Raw genomic sequence first — 18964 nt, forward strand, 5'->3', positions numbered from 1 at the left:
TTTCTTAGCATTTAGTGGTTTTTAGTAAAATACATTTTTCATTGTGTGGTATATCAATTTCGCTACAATGTAAAAAAAACAATTTTTTTTTCATTTTCCCTACCTATTTCACTATTTCTTAGCATTTTAATTCCCGAATTACAAGCCATTCAAAGATGGGTTATAATGACTCTCAAAGTTATCAAGAAATGTATGTGTGGATTGGATACATACAGTTATTTGCATTTTATGTTTGAATGATTTGAATATCTTGAATACAAACTTCATCATTAATAGCTATAGGTAGACTCAAATGTTAAAAATCTACACCAAAAAAAACAATGAAAATTAATCATTTAAATTCTCAATATACCCTTTGTAAAACTATTATGTTTTTACCAAGTGTTAGATATAGCGTTTTGTTGTTAAATCAGATAAACACACATAAACATTTCTTTGAATTGTACACTATGTATTTTCGATAATTTTTGTCAAATTTGTTACAACACAATACCAAAAAATTGAAAAAAAAAACAAAAAACAACCCGCGGGGAAGCCCGGATTTTTCACTAGTTGTGTAATAAAGAAATATATGTGATTTCAATGATAGAATAAGAATTGCAGAAGGTTTGAAAACCTGTTAGTGTTTCATTCGTTTTTTACTAGTTGTGTAATAAAGAAATATATGTGATTTCATTGATAAAATAAGAATTGCAGAAGGTTTGAAAACGTGTTAGTGTTTCATTGGTGTCAATGGCTAGTGGCTAATATTTTTCATAATTAATTTTTTTTTCTTTGACTATAACTGCACCCACAAACCCACTTGCTTATTTTTTGTATTTTAACAGGGAGATGAAGACCTCATCTTCCATCCTCAAAGATCCAGTTTCAATGGCTTCCAGTTCTTCCTCTAGTATTATGGCCTCTCCTGCTCCTAATGCTAATAGCTATGATGTTTTTTTAAGCTTTAGAGGTGAAGATACTCGACATTCCTTTACAGATCATCTTTATAAGGAACTAACGCAAGCTGGAATCAGTACTTTTAGGGATAATGAAGATATCAACAGAGGTGAAGAACTGAAACCAGAGATCGAGAAAGCAATTAGAGAATCTAGGGCTTCAATAGTTGTATTGTCACAGAGCTATGCAACTTCCAGTTGGTGTCTTGATGAGCTTATGCTGATCCTGGAACAAAGGAAGGAGTGCAATCAACTCGTTTTACCTGTTTTTTATCACGTTGATCCTTCTGATGTGGGGAAACACAATAAAACCTTTGCTATCCAAGTCAAAGACTCTTCAAGGTGGACAGAGTACAACGTTAACTTGTGGAAGAAAGCTCTTGAGGAGGTCGCTCTTTTGGCTGGCTTGATTCTGTCCGGGTATGCCTTTTGTCTCTTCTTGTAGGTTATTTATTATTAAAGATTAAAGATGCTACTTTGATCCAATAATTTGAGGTTTATTAAAGTTAACTTCTAGCTAAATATTGGCCTCTACTTCAAATTATGACCTGGTAAGCTTTAGTTGTTAAGCATGTGATGTCAATGAATTTAAGATAAGAACCGTAAAAAGATCTCTGTTGGATTGGGATGTTTGAAGAAGTAGGTGAAAAAGTAATTTAATTAACAAAATGTGATGGTTATTTTTTTATTTTTTTGGAGTAAATTACAAAAATGGTCCCTACTGAGTTTTCAATTTGTACGCATATTGTCCTTAATGTTTGTTATTGTCACAAGAATGGTGTTGACTAACATAAAATGATTAAATTACCCTTGTGGATTCATCATCATGCTTGGCCATAAGTGTTGGTAATATATTTATCATTAGGGGTATAATTGTAAAGTTGCAGTTTTATTTTCCTTTCAACTCCGGAACACAAAAAATATTTTTTCCCTTTGCTTTCTTTTGAACCCGGAAACTAGAAAAAACAATTTTCATATTCTGATTAATCTATCAATTTATTTTATTTTATTTTAATTAAGTTTAAGAAATCTTCTATATGGCTGTATCATTCTAAACACTTGGATCGTGTTTAACATTTAATTTTGATCTTTCTCGAAAACCTAATGGTAATAAAATTTAAGCCTATACTAGTATGTCCGATACATTTGGAAAGTCTATTATTATTCAATTTTCATTCAGTTATATCAATGAATATTTAAATTCCATCCAATGAACATGTTCACTTTTTACGTGTTGTTACAGGCCTGAAACAGAGTTTCTGAAGAAAATTGTTGATACCATTTACAATAAACTGGATTATAAAAAATTTCATCTTCCAGTCAATCTAACAGGGATGGCCACTCGATACAAGGATATCAAATCCTTTATAAATGAACCTAATGTCAACTTTTTAGCAATTTGTGGAATGGGTGGAAGTGGTAAGACAACATTGGCCAAGTATATTTACAATTCAAGTTGGAGATCTTTTGACAACATGAGTTTTCTTGAAGAGATTAGTGACAGATGTAAAAGATATGATGATTTGCTTCAGCTACAGGAACAACTTCTGAATGATATTCTAGGAGGCAAGAATAGAAGAATACCCAGTGTTTCTCAAGTCACATGTAGGATTGAGGAGGCCTTACAAACAAAAAGAGTGTTTATTGTTCTTGATGACATTACTGATCATAGGCAGTTGGTCACTTTACTTGGAACTGGGAAGATTAATGCACAAAGTAAGATTATAATAACATCCCGGGTTCTAATCACAGACCAATGGTTTGAGTCCAGATCTTGGAGGTGTCAAAAGTACACAATCAGATTATTGAATGATGATGAATCACTTTCTCTTTTATGTGATCATGCCCTAATATCCAAATTTCCCACAGAAGGTTTCAAGAAGCTTGCACTACAGGCATTACATTATTGTGAAGGGAATCCACTGGCTCTTGCAATGCTGGGTCGATTGCTAGCAGAGGAAAATAGCATCCCATTTTGGGAAAGTACATTGAGGTCATTGGAAAAAGAGATTGTTTCTGGAATTCAATGTATACTCCTTAGGAGCTACGAGTTGTTGCCACATGAGTCTAACAGACAGTTGTTTTTGCATATTGCTTGTTTCTTTATTGGAAAAGACAAGGATTATGTGGAAAAAATATTGGAGCCCGATTACTATGCGATATCTGGGATCAAAATCCTATCCAACAGATTCCTTCTTTCTGTTTCGCCAAACAATAAACTGATGATGCATAGCTTGCTTCAGGAGATGGGAAAAGACATAGTTCGTCAAGAAGCATTGAAATTCCCTGCAAAACGTAGTAGAGTCTGGCTTAATAGTGACTCTTATAAGATATTGACCAAAGGAGAGGTAATATATATATATATATATATATATATATATATATATATATATATATATATATATATATATATATATATATATATATATGCTTCTTATATGTATGTTTAAACCTACTTTTATGCTCACATCTTCTTATTTCATTTAGATTCTGAAGTCTATCATTTTTTTTTCCTTTTAGGGTTCAGAAACATTGGAAGGTCTAGCACTTGACTTGGAAATGTTAAGGACAGAGGTTCCAGTCAAGGTAAGATAGAATAACTAAAAACTGAAGTTTTGTTTTGTTTTGTTTTTTTTGTTTTTAGATTTAATTATTATTTTGTTAGATTATCTATCAATTTTGGATTTATACTGTTGATCATGTATATATATATGAAAAAGGAAGTACAAAAGGGAGATGAAGAAATTTGTTTAAGAAAAGCAGGTTGCTTTGTAAATTCTTTTTGCTGTAAATGAGTATATTTGTAAAAAATGATAGTATTAAAGAAGTGGCACATGATATGTCCTGCTTTGCCAAGTAACAATAACCCTCTAATTCACTCTTTATACACACAGGCGTGTGTTTGTGTGTGTATGTGTCTGCTTGTGTGTGTGCATACATATATATATATATATATATATATATATATATATATATATATATATATATATGTACATGAATAAATATATACATATATACATGTACGTGCACATGTAGTGTATGTATACATATATACATGTACATGTAGTGTATGGTGGAGGTGGGGAGGGCTCTAATTATAACCTGAATCATCACACTCAATCATCTAGGATATGAAGATTCTTGATTGGTTCTCAACACATGGAATCTTGTGTGAATTTATTTTTGGATATGATGTAAGCTTACAATCCCTCTTCATGCTAAATTTGCAGTCATTAGACCTCAAGACAGATGCACTTAACAAGATGGATAAATTAAAATTGCTCCACTTAAATTTTGTGTATCTTGATGGGTCCTACCAGAATGTTTCAGAAGATTTAAGATGGCTCTGCTGGTTTGGCTTCCATCTAAAAACTATACCCTCTGACTTATCCATGGGAAAATTGGTGGCTATAGATATGAGCTATAGCAACTTGGAAGTATTTGAACTTCCCATGGTAAGGAATTCAGTATCCTCTTTTTGTTGCATATCCATGTAGCCTCTTAGTTTTTAATTGTCTCTATGCAGACATCTAGTGCTACATAAATCATGTTACTTTTGCAACAGGTTCTTCAATCATTGAAGATTCTAAATCTTAAAGATTCATACAATCTATTCGAAATCCGCAAGTTATCGAGGATTCCTCATCTTGAGACTTTGATTCTTTGGAGCTGTCACAGATTGGTTTATATTTGTGAAACAATTGGAGAATTAAAGAATCTTTCAGTGTTGAACATGACAGGGTGTAAAAGCCTGTTCATGATGGAGCATACAAATCTGTTAGTTGGGTTAGAAGCTTTTGCTTTTAGTAGAGGAGTTGAAAAACAGCCTACCTTTTCCTTCCCACATTCAATACGACAGCTGTTCCTCAAGGACTGCAATCTTGAGTGTACTGATTCTTTTCCTCTGAGCTTCAGTGTGCAACTATCTTTGGAGTACTTGAATTTATGCAATAGTCTATTTGAGTTCCTGCCTTGTTACAATCATCTTAGAAATCTTCGGGTCCTTGACTTGAGTTTTTGCACGAGACTTAAATGGCTTCTATGTCTGCCAAGTACACTTGCTGAATTGTATGTATATTACTGTACATTACTGGAGAGAATAACTTTTGAATCACCTAGATTCACATTGCAAGAGTTTGGCTATGAAGGCTGTATAAGTTTGTGTGAAATCGAAGGCTTTATCAAATTGGTGCCTGTAGCCAAACTTGAAGAAAATGATTTGGGACACATGAAGTGGCTGAAAGAATATCAAAATCATGAGGTGTGCCTTATTGGTGATGATGAGCTCACCAAAGGCAGAAGTTCATGTATCCAGGTTAGTTGAATCTCTTTCAAGCACAAGCATAAACACACACATGCACATTTACATACCACCTATAAACTGATTATATGAGACTGAATTCTAGTCCTTGTGTGTTACAGATGTTGTATGAATTTGATATAATGAGCACATCTCTGCCAGACATAAAGGATCCAAACATGAAGCCCACGTATGTATCAGAATTCTCGTCTTTGTATTTTAACGTGCCTTCAGATCCTGAGAACAGGAAGATCAAAGGACTTGATGTAACTTTCAGATATAAAATATTAAGTGATGATTGTGCATGGTTCTGTAAAATCAGTTCAACCAATGGTGTTGATTTCATGTACAACCCCAAAGTTTTTGGTAAACCTGATTCTGATGAAGTTGGTACATGGTTAAGCTATTGGCCAATTGGAAACAATTTAAATGTTGGAGATATAGTAAATGTCTCAATTGTTGTAAAGAGTGGATTAGAGGTACATGGATGTGGTGTAAGCCTTGTTTACACTGATGATAAAGTAGCTGAGGAAATATTGGAAAATAACAAGGGATGGGTGGAAATTCTTGGAGGAAATTTGTCTGGATTTCAACTCAGCACAGGATCATATTATCTTTGTCGCCGTGATTTCTTTGAGTTAATGGAGGTGGACAGACTCACTCCTGATTGGTTTAGAAATTTAGTTGGTGATACTATTCACTTTATAGGTATGTCCATTTTGTTAAGCTAGTTCTATGCATATGTACTTAGATTTATGCTTCAAATAGAGAAAGTTTATCTTATGACAAATCGTTTCAGAGGTACAAGGATGGAGAAAAACAGGCCGACCTAAGCAGTTGAATCAATCATTTACAGAGTTGAAAACTGTTAGATGCATCATCCATGGTCCTGAATTGGTAAATTTTCTCTGTAATATTTCCTTATTTTTTCTTTTGCATGAAGTCGTTACCTTAATAATGTGAAGGGCCCACAAAGTTGTCTTGTACACTGCCTATGCAGTTGGTATAAGATGAATAGGGTCATTGTGATTTATTTATATCATAAAAATTCTTACTATAATGTGTATAAATTAAATACAACTGATATACTTATTAATTATTAGAATGTATTTATATGAGTATTCATATTATGATGATGAAACTAGTATTAGACATAGTGTAGTGGGTGGTGTAAAGCTAGGGAGATACTGTAGTGGACAGCTGTGTTGTCCAGCTATGTAATCTCTATGTAATCAGCCTATAAATAGGCCATTATCTTTGGGTAAAGAACACACCTTGAATACACTTTGAACACACCTTGATAATACTATGAAACTATTAGCCACCATGGCTTTCATGATTCATTAGCCTATATCTCTCTCTCTTGGTATTGATACACTTCTCACCCAGTCCAATTGCATTATTCATGTGTTGGGTTTGACAGAAATGTGTCTTTTTTATTTTCGTTTTCAAATGTTACATGAGTTCACATAAGCAAACAGATTAACCAAACCATTTTAATATAGTTTAACCATTTGGTGGTTGATGCTAATCTGGTTATTAGTAGTGTACTTAATTGGGTTTTGCTAATCTGACTATTGTGTTTTTGGAAAACAAATAGGAGGAAATTTACAAGATCCCAGAGATGTCAAAATCATCTTTTCTAGATAGAACTTTGGAGTTTCCATCAAGCGTGCTTGGGAAGACGATGAAATCTACAAGATCGTTCAATTCTAGTGACACAACAATAAAGGTATGAATATTGTGTTTAGCAGATAAAAGGAAAGAGTTCAACTTTTCCTTGTGTTAGAAATCAATGCACAAATTTACAACCAACAGCTTGAGGACATATCTGTTGATCATGAACTTGTGGACCTGTCATCAAGACCACTTACATCTAGATCACTAGTTATTCTCTCCTTGCTGTAGCAAATTAAGGAAATTCAGCATTATGCTTGGTAGATAGAAGTGATGAGTTTAATCTTACCTCACATATAAGTATTTCTTTTGCCTCAAGTCACAAGAACATCATAGGAATGCTTCAACTCTTTTATTCTCATTCTGAAATAATTTCCCAAAAAAGCATGGAACTATTAGAAACTAATAAAGCAAGAAAGCATTTAATTTGGTGCGGAAAACCATGTCTTCATTGATAAACTAAGCCTACTTTATAGGCTTTACAAAAGAAACATGATCAGCTACAAATCAAGAAATTAATAGAGCAAGAAAGCTTTTTGAGTTGTAATTCTAAAAGAACCAAAGAACACAAATGCATTTCCAAACCCAAAATACACTGTTCACCAATAAAACTAAAAGTAGGCAAAAACCGGCAACATGTCCTTCCCTTCGTCTATGAAGAACATACAAAAATTAGCAAGCAACTGGCAACATGAATATCACACTCCACTACTCAATGCAGTGGTTCTTATCATCCTCAGTTCTTTTTGAGTGCTAACATTCAGTCCTATATATTTCTTTGAAAATTTATGGTGTACATTTCAGGAAATTGTGCTGGGAGTCAACTTACGCAGTCAAACTCAAAAAAAGGAGGTGATAGAGGTGTTATCTGAGCTTCAGGGCATTCACTCAATTCATGTCGACACAGAAGATGGGAGACTAACTGTTATTGGGGATCTTGATCCTGTTAATGTTGTTAATTGTGTGAGTAAGATTGAGACTGCAAAAGTCATAAGTGTTGGACCTGCAAAGAAACATAACTCAGATGTTGGAACTGCATTCACATCAGCAAAAAAACGACGAAGTTCCACAAGTTCCGCCAGCTATATATTTGGTTCAAGATCAACGGTTACTGATCAGGACAGACTGTCATAACATAACCCTTATCAGAAAAAAGAAAATTAAGAAATCTAGTCATAATTTAACATTATATGTCTACTGAGATGGAAATAAGTGTGTTATCAAAGCTATACTGTTATTTAATGTAATTATTTGGCAAATCATATACTTGGAATCTGGAAAAATGTTACAAAATAAATACCTGGGTGTTATCAGGTAAGGAGATAGGAAATTGGATATTTATAATTAGAGGTGGATAAGTCAAAATCAAATTCAGGGATGAAATCAAAATTATAGATGAAGTAAAAATAAACATCAAGGACACGAATTCAAGTTCGGGGACAAAATTAAAATCAAGAAAAGGATTTCGACGGAGAGGAGTCCGAAGGGGATGACGACGAAGATGGGTTAAAGACAAGCACAGTGAATCTAGGTTTAGGTTTAAAATATTTTATGATCTGGTGAATGTTGTATTTTCTACAGCAATTGAGGTGCTTATAAGCATGATTTACTACTTGTAATCCTAACTAAGCCCTCTATATTTTAGCGCTTTGGTGAATGTTGTCTTTTTTATTTTTCAACCTTGTCCAGCTGGATCATGCATGGTGGAGATTCAGGCTCAAAAAAATGTGATTTGGAATATTGTTTGAGAGCTTTCGTTATCTCAGGAGTATTGATAGGCTTTAAAATGTCTTCATCTGAGATGAACTCTTCAAATCTGGTATCTTCCCTTTGGAGGATAGCATTTTTATTCATTTCTGACTCATGACCAAGCTCTTCGTGCAATAGAGTAGGTGCCCATGTTTCTTCTATTACAACATTTGCTTCATCTTCATAAACCTCCACCATGTAAAATGTATCTTGTTTCCCTTTGTCACCTTTCACTGATGATCACCAAAAATAATATGGTGACCCTCATTATCAAGTTTCCCTATTAATATCAACACTCTTTGGATCATGAATGTACCTAAGTTTCTTCAAGGTCTAATTCGTTACCAAAGTTTTCTTGAGACAACATCCCCAACACCTATGCTATATAGTCTTTTAATGTATGCCAGGCTAACATCTCCACTGTAGTGTTTGAAGTTCTCATTACACTTCTTGAATGACTAGCATGCAACGATGCACTTGAATCCATTATTCATGATTCTATTGCGTTTTAACATAGAAAATAATTGCATTGTCATATTATGCTACCACATTTATCTTCCTCATGCATTTGTCTAATGAGAGTTTTGGGCACTAACTTATGAATTGACCACTTTCCCTGAAATTCCAACAAGTAATATCATTTCTACTATTTGACTAACTTTCTTTCTCGATTTTGATATTCTTCTACTTGTGCCTCCTCTATTGGTTTTTCTTCCACAATTTGTTGTGCTCAAAAGACTATTAAGTGTTTCTTTAATGTTTATTTTAGCAAATATCCTCTCCAAGGATCTAGTCGTGAATGCCTTCAAATATCAACTTAGAGGTTTTAGATGAACTACTTATTATTGCCACGACACACACGATCAACTTTCAAGTGGAGATGATAATAATAACAGGGGATAGACTTCATCTTCAAATTTAATATCAACCAAAACCAACCTTGATATGACTGAATTAAATTCATTAACGTGACATGACAGTGAGTCTCCTTCCTTCATCTTTGTGTTAACCAAGTGTTGGATCAATACAATCTTATTTGATGTTGCGGTTTTTTCAAACATAGTGAATAGTGCCTTTTTAAGGCCATTCATAGTTTGCATATTGACAATATTATAAGCTATATTCTTTTTCAGGCCATTTTTTTCAGCCAAGATACGTGTAACTTCTGCTGGTAAATGTATTCTTCGATCTGCATTCTCTAAACCTAAAATCGTGACCTTCAAATTTTTGATCTTAACATTCTCATCTTCTGTCATGGATCTTGGCTCTAATACCATATACCAGTTGTTTGGGTTTAAGCACTTCAATAAATGATAAAATGATTTCACACTTAGAGTAATAATAATGCATACAAAGAAACAAAAACATAGTATTTAACGTGGTTTACACGATTAGAGTGATCGACTTCGTCCACAAGAAAACAAAATAGAGAGATTTTATTGACACTACCAAATTACAATTTTTCTTACTTGTCGTAGATTACATGAACTCAAGGGATCCATATAAAGATGGCATAATACTAAAAATTTGTCAATAAGGTCAAGACATAAACTCTGATAAATTTGCCCTAAACTTGGTCTGCCTACAACTATAAGGTCAAAGGGTTGACCGGTCTCCACAACTTAACATAAGCATTCCAAGGTAGCGACATGCTCTCCCAGATGCAAACTTGATCGTGATAACATATCCTCATCTCAGTTCCCATGTACAACTAACTATCCTTTTTGTAAGTGACGGTATCTGTTTCAATGTTTAAACAATTACCATAAAAATCAATGATTAATGATTTTAAACGATTTTACAAGTTTTATCAAATCGTCATACATTACTATGTGTCATTGCAAAAGCACAGATCCATATGAAAATTGAATTTAACATTGTAATCTTTTTAATTTCAGTCTATTCACCACCATAACATAAACATATTTCACATCATCGTTCATTCATTACCTCGTAATTTGTTGATCAATAAACAAGGTTATTACATGCTTGACGTGAACTCCGTCGCTTTATTGACAAATAGTGATTTAGGCTTCTTTGGAATCTTGTAAACTTGCTCCTGGTTTTTTAATAAAATACCAAATTGAGGTTAGAAAAAGTTGATTATGACATTATTTACGACCAACTTGGCATCAATTTACAAAGAATAAACCAAAGAATAACAATTTAGCAAACCATAATGCATATAGAGCCTTCATAAAACCATCTAAGGCCTAGTTTCTTTAGTGTCCCATCAAGTCTTGTCCAGATAAAGTAGTAAATTATTGTCTGGATAAATGATGCCAGAGAATATGACGGCATACTTGGGGAAATAGAAGGAAAACATAAATGAGGGCAAACTTATTGAAAGAAAGGACTTAATGTGAAAAGAGTCTTCGGTTAATTACACCAAATCAATAAGAAATGCCCACATATAGCTTGTTGGATTAAGTTCTGTCTCATTAAGCCCATCAAGTAAAAACAAAACAACATATCAAGCTCATGTAATAAATCATAGCAAAAAGATATTTAATAGACCATACTTACCGATTCAGGACCATGGATGATGCAACTAACATATTTCAACTCCGTAAATGACGGGTTCAACTTCTTAGGTCGACCAGTATTGCTCCATCCTCGTACCTCTGTAACAATTATGACCTTAGGAACGTTCTTTACTGTATATGGTTAAATATTATAGTAAACCGTATCATCTGAACGACCCACATCAACCTGGTCCGGGTCCACGTGGGAGGTCAACCGCAGAACACTATCAATATTTTTAGTGTGCCACGGTTTCTTGGATCTCGTGTGCGGAATTCCTCACCCCAAATGACTTAAATGAGACACTTCATTGAAAAGACAATAACTATGTATGTACTAAGAAAAACAAACAAACACACACCCAAAATTAGCTTAACTTGAATGATTTACCTGTATGGTCAACCATATCACCAATTATATTTCTAAACAAACCACGTGGGAGTCTACCGACCTCCATTAACTCAAAGAAATCACGCCGACAAAGATAGTATGATCCTGAGCTCAGCCGAAAGTCTGACAGATTTCCAAGATTTTCAACCCCCTCCATATCATTTTCAGGAGTTTCATACCTTAAGCCATCATTAATATATACAAAGCTTGCACCACATTCGTATACCTCCAATCCGCTAATGACATCAATAGACACATTAACTTTATCTCCAGCATTTAATATGTTTCCAATCGGCCAATAGCTTAACCATACACCAACTTCATCAAATCCAGGATCACCAAATACTTTCGGGTTGTATATGAAATCAACATCATTGGTCGTGTTGATTTTAGCAAACCATGCACAGTCGTTTCCTGATATTTTATATCTGAATGTTACATCTAATCCTTTGAGCATCTTATTCTTAGGTGGAAAAGGCACTTCAAAGGACAAAGACGACGATTTTGATATATACTCAGGTCTCATGTTTGGATCCTCTATGTGTGGAAGAGATGTGCTCCTTATATTGAATTCATACAACATCTGTGCTAACAAGCAATAGAGTTTAATCATTAGTTGTTCATATATGTCAGCTTGCAGGTGGTATTTCATTATGCTTGTGTGTGCTCAAGCATGTCCTTAGGCTGTTGGAGGAAACTGAAATATGAGAATCATGGGGAAGTTTGTTTTTATTGACATAATCAAGGCCATGTTGGCCATTAATTCCTATTTTCTAGTAGAGATGATTAGTTGCTACTTTTATGGTTCTTTTCTCACTAGAAGTAGAAGTCTTTGAGAATTTAATACCACAGAAAATTGCCCAAAATCCTCCTATCCAACTCTCCAAGCAATCAGTGTTGCAGCCAATTAAAGAATACATGGGACCAAACATACATAGTCACCATCTTTGGTGTGCATTATACTCGGACTCCAAATACTGATGTCAAATGGACAAAAGTTGCAACTGTTTATCCAATGCATGCCACATACTAAACAAGGCCTCTTGTCTGGTCTTATGTAACAAACGGGGTTAAGAGAGGAACACGAACCTGGACTTGCCAACTTCTGCCTATGGTCAGCTCATCGTCACCAACCAAGCGAACTTCATGATCTTGATATTCTTTTAGCCACTTCATATGTCCCAAATCTGTTCCTTTCAATGTGGCTATCGGTATCAGTTTGATAAAGCCTTCAATTTCATTCAAATTTATACAACCTTGGTAGCCAAATTCTTGCAATGTGAATCGAGGTGATTGGAAAGTTATTCTCTCCAGTGACTTGCAATAATATGTATACAATTCTGCAAGTGTACTCGGGAGACATAGGAGGCTTTTAAGTCTGGAACATAAACTCAAGTCAAGCACCCGGAGATTTTTAAGATGACTGTAATCAGGAAGGAATTCAAATAGGTTATTGCAGAGATTCAAGTATTGCAAGAGAGGTTGGAAACTGAAGCTCAGAGGAAAAGAAAAGTTATTTTTCAGGTTGCAGTCCTTAAGGAATAGCCGTTGCACTGAACGTGGCAAAAAAAAGGAAGGTTGTTCTGTAATTCCACCACCAGAAGTAGTCGCATTTGTCCCTGCTAACAGATTTACTTTCTTGCGCAAGCGTTTACACCCAGTGATATCCAATAGAACAAGTCTTGGAAGGCCTCCAATGGTTTCACAAACATGAACCAAACTTTTACAATTTCCAAGAATCAAAGTCTCCAGCTTAGGGAGTCTGAAAATATTGTCAATTAACAATAGATTGTGAGAGTCTTTAAGATTTAGAATCTGTAGTAATGGAAGAACCTGTGGCAAAAGTGAAAGGATTTATTTAGCACGGTATATTGCCATAAAGACCATAAACAATCTGGAAGTCAAGGCTGCATTTGTTATACACAACTGGACTCAACTGTACGGGACTAGACAAATGTTTTAGGGGTATTCTTGATGATGAGGATGAGAAGGGACATTTACGTCTTTTGCACAAACGAGAGACTGGGAACGATTCCCTGTCCCACCTTGCTCCACCTATTTGGTGGTACAAAAGATTGCAATTTTCGTACTATTGGCCTTAATACCATCAAAAGTTCATTGCACGATAAACACAATAAGACATGTGTTATGTTGTGTTCTCATGTCATGTCATATCATGTCACGTCATAACATGTCATGTCATGACATGTATAACAAACCAGGCCTATAAAAGGACAAGAGGTAAATAGAAGATGTACAATTCCCTACAATGGGTGGATTGAATGCTTCCAGGTTGCTAGAGCTCATATCTATGGCCACCAAGCTTTCCATGAGTAAGTTGGGAGGTATGATTCTTTTATGAAACCCAATCCAGCAGAGCCATCTTAAATCTTCAGAAACATTTTCATAGGATCCAGTGAGATGCACAAAATTAAGCTGGAGCACTTTTAGGTGGTCCATCTTTTTTAGAGAATCAGTCTTGAGGTCTAATGACTACAAATTTACCATAAAGAGATAGTAAGCATACCTCATATCTAGAATTAATAACGTAGAAATAATGTTCAGCTAAGAAAATCATCATAATTTCTCTTGAATATATATCAAGATCAGGCCTTAGTTTTACTTGTTTTATATATTACCGTGAGTGAATGGTTCATCTTTTCTTCGGTCAACATTTTCATGTCAAGTGCTAGACCTTCCAGTGTTTCAGAACCCTAATTAAAAAAGAAGAGAATGGATGATTGAATCTCAGACAAAAGTGAAGGGTGTGAAAGGAAAAATAAGCTTCAACATAAACATTAAAGGCATCTCACCTTTCCTTTTCGCAAAACATCATAAGAATCCTTATTACGCCAGACTCTACTGCGTTTTGCAGGGTCCTTTGGTGAATCTTGGTGTACTATTGTTCTCCCCATCTCTTGAAGCAAAGGATGCATCATTAGTTTGTTGTTTAGTGAAAGAGATAAAAGGCATCTATTAGTTAGGGTTTTAATCCCAGATACTGCAGAGTAATCAGGCTCCAATATCTTCACCACATAATCCTTGTCTTTGCCAACAAAGAAACAAGCAATATGCAAAAACAACTGTTTGTTAGAGTCATGTGGCAAAGAGTTGTAGCTCCTAATCAGTACACGTTTAATTCCAGAATGAATATCTCTTCCCAATAAGCTCAATGTACTTTTCCAAAATAGGATGCTATTATCCTCTGCTAGCAAGGAACCCAAAACTTCAAGAGCCAATGGATTTCCTTCACAATACTGCAATACCCGTTTTGCAAGCTCTTCATAACCTTCCATCAGACGTTTGGATCCAAAGGCATGTCGACTTAGAAGCTCTAATGATTCATTATCATCTAGTAACTTCATTTGGTACTCTTGACACCTCCAAGGTTTGGACTCAAACCATTTACCAATATTATTTTCCCTAGTTGTTATTATTATCTTGCTTTGCTTGTTAATGTAAGCGGATCCAAGTAAACCTACCAACTGGCTCGGTTCAACAATGTCATCAAGAACAATAAGTGCCTTCTTCACTTGTAAGACCTCTTCAATCTTGAATGTACCTTGACTAACACTGGGTATTTTCCTCCTCTTGCCTCCTGAAATATCTCTAAAAAGTTTTTCTTGTAAGTGAAGCAAATCATGTGGTTCTTTACATCTACTTCCGATGTCTTCGACAATACTAACGCTTTCAAAGTTTTGGGAATTTGAGTACACAATGTATCGGGCCAATGTCGTTTTCCCGCTTCCTCCCATCCCACAGATTGCCAAAAATTCGGCATCAGATTGCTTTAGCCAGAAATTTATCTCCTTATCCCGAGTTTCCATCCCTATTAGATTCGATGGAAGATAAACTTGTTTGCAATCAAGTTTATTATAAATAATATCAACAATATCCTTTAAAAGTTGTGTTTCAGGCCTGTAACAAAAAAAGAACATAAGAAAGGTCTGATGGTAAGTTAAAAGAACTGAAAAAAACAGAAATGTGACAACAAATTAAGGATGAGATGCTTAAGGAATCAAAGCTCCACTACAAAAACCCATGGTTCACCGAGGTAGATTAGTCCCAAGATTCCTCCCGATTAGAATTATACACATCATTCCTGAAATCCCCCATGAACATCTTTGTTTTACTTTTTATCATTTAAAGGAGAAATGGAAAGGAAGAATAATTTCTTTCGGTCTATACTTTGGGAGGGAAAGAGAGCAGAGAGAAAAACAATCCTGAAAGAAGCCTACGCTAATAAGAGAAAAATTGACTTCATTTTTCCAATTTATACACTCTTGGGAGTTATAAAAAATTTTACATAATTATTTTCATCCGAAAATCAACTGTCAAACACAGGTCATATAAAATGTAGAAAAAGGTCAACGTTTAGATAGTTAGTAGTGGCATGACTGTGTCTTTTTACACACAAGGATTATGTGGGTTCCGATCAGAAGCTACACAACCATGCTAGATTTCATGCTTCAATATCCACAATTGTCCGAATGCTAAGCATGGGAATGTTATGTAACAAAGAAATTTGGCAACAGCAAAACACTAAAAATAATCAAACACTTGTTTAATAAACAATTCAACAAGTTCAACATATAACCTTTATGGTTTGTTTCTTAAAAGATTGTAAAATCTCACTAGAGACATTTCTCCAAACTGTACTAACAAACAACAAAGACACTTACCAATTCATAGGTTAAGATCGTTGTTCAACTGGCAAACAAACAACCCCCTTAAACCACTTCAGAGCATAGCAAGTTCCTCAATAAAATTGTATTCGAGTGGAACCAGTTGAAATGTATTTGGAAAATAACAGATAAACTTACCCTGAAAGAACCAGACCAGTCAAATCGGCAACCTTCGCAAGGGCCGCCTTCCACCGATTCACGTTATCATCAGTCCACTTTGGCGAGGTGTTGACTTTTATCTTGAAAGGCTCACTCTGTTTCCTTACATCTGAAGGATCAACGTGATAAAACACCGGTAGAACATAGTGATTGCACTTCTTCCTTTGTTCAAGAATCAACCAAAGCTCTTCAAGGCACCATGTGGAAGTTGCATAGTTCTCTGATAATACAACTACTGAAGCCCTCGATTCTTTGATTGCTCTATCGATCTCAGGCTTCAGTTCTTCACCTCTATCTATTTCATCATTATCCCTAAAAGTGCGAAGTCCTGCTTGCACTAATGCCTCATAGAGATGATCTGTAAAAGCATTTCGAGTATCTTCGCCTCTAAAGCTTAGAAAGACGTCATACGTGCTAAAATGAGCCACTGGAGAACTCATGATTGTAGAGGAGGAACTGGAAGCGATTGAAATTAAACGGATTTTGTCACATGGGTGGTGTCCTTCTCAACAAATTTTAATGAGTGATCTACCTTTCCGTAATTACCGACCAACAAAAATAAAAAATTTGCACGCGAAATGATTGTTAGTATTTTATTATGTGGTTTTGGACTTTTGGTTTCGTGGTTTTGTTTGATTTTGTTCAACTATGATTCTGAAATATATTTATGGGATTTTGTTAGTAAAGTTTTATTATTATTATTTTTAATTTATAGAAAAATCATATTTTTATTGAAGTTCTCGATTGATTAATTGTACACGATAATATGCTATTTTATATTTAAAAAATAATGACTTTTCCGTTATCAAGTATGCAAAGAGTCTTGTTATTTGTTGATTAATGTGAAAACCCGTAGGGTTACTCTAACATCCCGATAATGAGGTATTTTTAATTTTAACCTTAAGTATGAAAGAACATTGCATTTTGAACATTGGGTTCAAAAAGATTGCAAGAATGGCCCATAATGGCATTTCGGTAATTTTGGCCAGGAAGTTAGTACGTCAAGCGTATGTTGTTTATGCTGGGCGGACCCTAGTACGTTGGCCGTACACCGTGTACGCAAGGCGTACACAGTAAAACTTCAAACCCTATTTTTTAGGGTTTTATCCATATTTAAGCATCATTATCTCTCATTTCTCATTCCCTCACTAGCCTCCATCTGAGAAAAATGATCCCCAAGCTAACCCTAAGTGAGAAGAGTGCATCTTGAGCTTATCCTTGTGTTTTGTGGCATTCTTGAAGAAGAAGGTGGTGAGAAGAGCTTGAAGCTTGGAAGAAACTTGGATATGAGATTATCTCCTTCCTAGCAACCTTGAGGAGGTAAAAAGTTCATAACTTGATCACCCTATCTTGTAGATCTATCCATTTCTTCATTTAGGGCACTTTTGGTCCCAAATATGGTGATTCTTAAGCATGCCATGCTCTTAACCAAATAAGTCGTCCTTTCATACATTAAGAGGGGTCTTGAGTCATAAAAATATGGTCTTAATGCTTAGCTTTTCTCTATGCATGCTCTCGAAGGTCTTAAGGCATTAAGATGTTGGGATTTTATGTATTAAGCACTTAATGGACATGAAAAGTCATAAAGTTGGAAATTTTTTTAACTCTTAGTAGTATTTCAGCCTTGGATATGAAGTTTGGACGTAAGAGCTTATTGCATTAAGTTGTTATTGAGAAAAGAAGATTATGGCAGTACGTCGTGCGTACCCCAACGTACACCATGCGTATGCAGTCAAATTCCCGACCTCGGTCAAGCCAAGATTATGCTAAACGTAGGATCGAGTTGAGTACGCGGGTACTCAGCTGAGTGGACCAAGTGGACTCCCTTGACCCGTTGACTTTGACTTTGACCTGGGTTGACCAAGTTTGACTTAAGGGTATTTTAGGTATTTTGAGCTATTGTTTAGCCTTGGTCTCTATCTATTGAATAGGTGACCTGTAGAGCAGGTATTTGGAGCAATATCTTGTTCAGTTATTCTTCAGACCGTGAGGTGAGTTTCCTCACTTTTCTTATGCATCGAAGGCACCAATACCAGCCCCTTTTGGTTATGTATCCTGGTATCTAGGATGTTGCTATACAGTAGTAATAGATAGATATTATTTCTAGTCTATTAACTGGTTATATGATTATATTTTGTTCGTTATATGTTAATTGTTATGCGCATGTCGACATGGTATGGTGAGGTTGACACTGTATTGCTTTGTGTTGTAAGTCAACACATTCCAACCATAAGGTTGTGAGTTGGGGGTAATCCAACCAAGAGGTTGTGGACCCGTTGTTGAGTCTAGGAGTTGTGTCATTGGGCTTGTTATCTTAGTCCATTATGTATGCATGCATCGTTCTTTGTACGCTTCTCATTGATTATTTTCTTAATTGTATTGTAACCCTAGCACACCTCTACAATAGAAGTTCTTTATCGAGCTCTTCTGAGGTGCTGCAGATTAATCATTCATCACTTGTTTGATTCATTGTGTGTTCACGCTTTTCTTTTCTTTCTTGATTTGCTTGTTAAGAATCTATTCGATCTTAAAAGAGTTTTTGA

The 18964-nt window shown here is 35.1% G+C and overlaps 2 protein-coding genes across 5 annotated transcripts; one reads left to right on the forward strand and one right to left on the reverse strand.

Annotated features, from left to right (window-relative positions):
• The first annotated feature begins 832 nt into the window (after positions 1–832).
• LOC145061248 (disease resistance protein RML1A-like) lies at positions 833–8586 on the forward strand. Its single transcript, XM_079008679.1, has 9 exons — positions 833–1358; positions 2182–3286; positions 3459–3524; positions 4169–4393; positions 4504–5253; positions 5361–5946; positions 6038–6135; positions 6839–6970; positions 7720–8586. Exons 1-9 carry the CDS (start codon positions 871–873, stop codon positions 8047–8049), a joined length of 3780 nt encoding a protein of 1259 aa, XP_078864805.1. The 5' UTR covers positions 833–870; the 3' UTR covers positions 8050–8586.
• A 1483-nt stretch (positions 8587–10069) lies between these two features.
• LOC145061509 (disease resistance protein RUN1-like) lies at positions 10070–16930 on the reverse strand. 4 transcript variants are annotated; one of them, XM_079009009.1, is made up of 9 exons: positions 16401–16927; positions 14391–15495; positions 14217–14291; positions 13846–14070; positions 12667–13410; positions 11578–12160; positions 11191–11288; positions 10615–10723; positions 10070–10404 (listed from the first exon to the last, which is right to left on the reverse strand). In XM_079009009.1, the coding sequence occupies exons 1-8, from the start codon at positions 16859–16861 to the stop codon at positions 10646–10648; spliced, it is 3369 nt and encodes a 1122-aa protein (XP_078865135.1). In that variant the 5' UTR covers positions 16862–16927; the 3' UTR covers positions 10070–10404; positions 10615–10645. The 4 variants fall into 4 exon arrangements, 2 of the variants coding, with proteins under 2 accessions (XP_078865135.1, XP_078865136.1); XM_079009010.1 differs by having other exon boundaries at positions 14391–15679; positions 16401–16536; XR_013687230.1 differs by lacking the exon at positions 10070–10404 and having other exon boundaries at positions 10674–10723; positions 11191–11492; positions 16401–16930.
• Positions 16931–18964: the final 2034 nt, after the last annotated feature.

The sequence above is a fragment of the Lactuca serriola genome, chromosome 7 (assembly GCF_051521515.1).
Source record: "Lactuca serriola cultivar US96UC23 chromosome 7, Lser_US96UC23_V15, whole genome shotgun sequence".
NCBI classification, from domain to species: domain Eukaryota; kingdom Viridiplantae; phylum Streptophyta; class Magnoliopsida; order Asterales; family Asteraceae; genus Lactuca; species Lactuca serriola.

Excerpts from the sequence above, each read along its gene's own strand:
- LOC145061509 (XM_079009009.1), bottom strand. The coding sequence starts at position 16,861 with ATGAGTTCTCCAGTGGCTCATTTTAGCACGTATGACGTCTTTCTAAGC. Across the intron at positions 15,496-16,400 it reads ACTGGTCTGGTTCTTTCAGG|GCCTGAAACACAACTTTTAA; the intron begins GTAAGTTTATCT and ends TTTTTGTTACAG. Across the intron at positions 14,071-14,216 it reads AGATGAACCATTCACTCACG|TCATTAGACCTCAAGACTGA; the intron begins GTAATATATAAA and ends GTAAATTTGTAG.
- LOC145061248 (XM_079008679.1), top strand. The coding sequence starts at position 871 with ATGGCTTCCAGTTCTTCCTCTAGTATTATGGCCTCTCCTGCTCCTAAT. Across the intron at positions 6,136-6,838 it reads TCATCCATGGTCCTGAATTG|GAGGAAATTTACAAGATCCC; the intron begins GTAAATTTTCTC and ends GAAAACAAATAG. Across the intron at positions 6,971-7,719 it reads CTAGTGACACAACAATAAAG|GAAATTGTGCTGGGAGTCAA; the intron begins GTATGAATATTG and ends TGTACATTTCAG.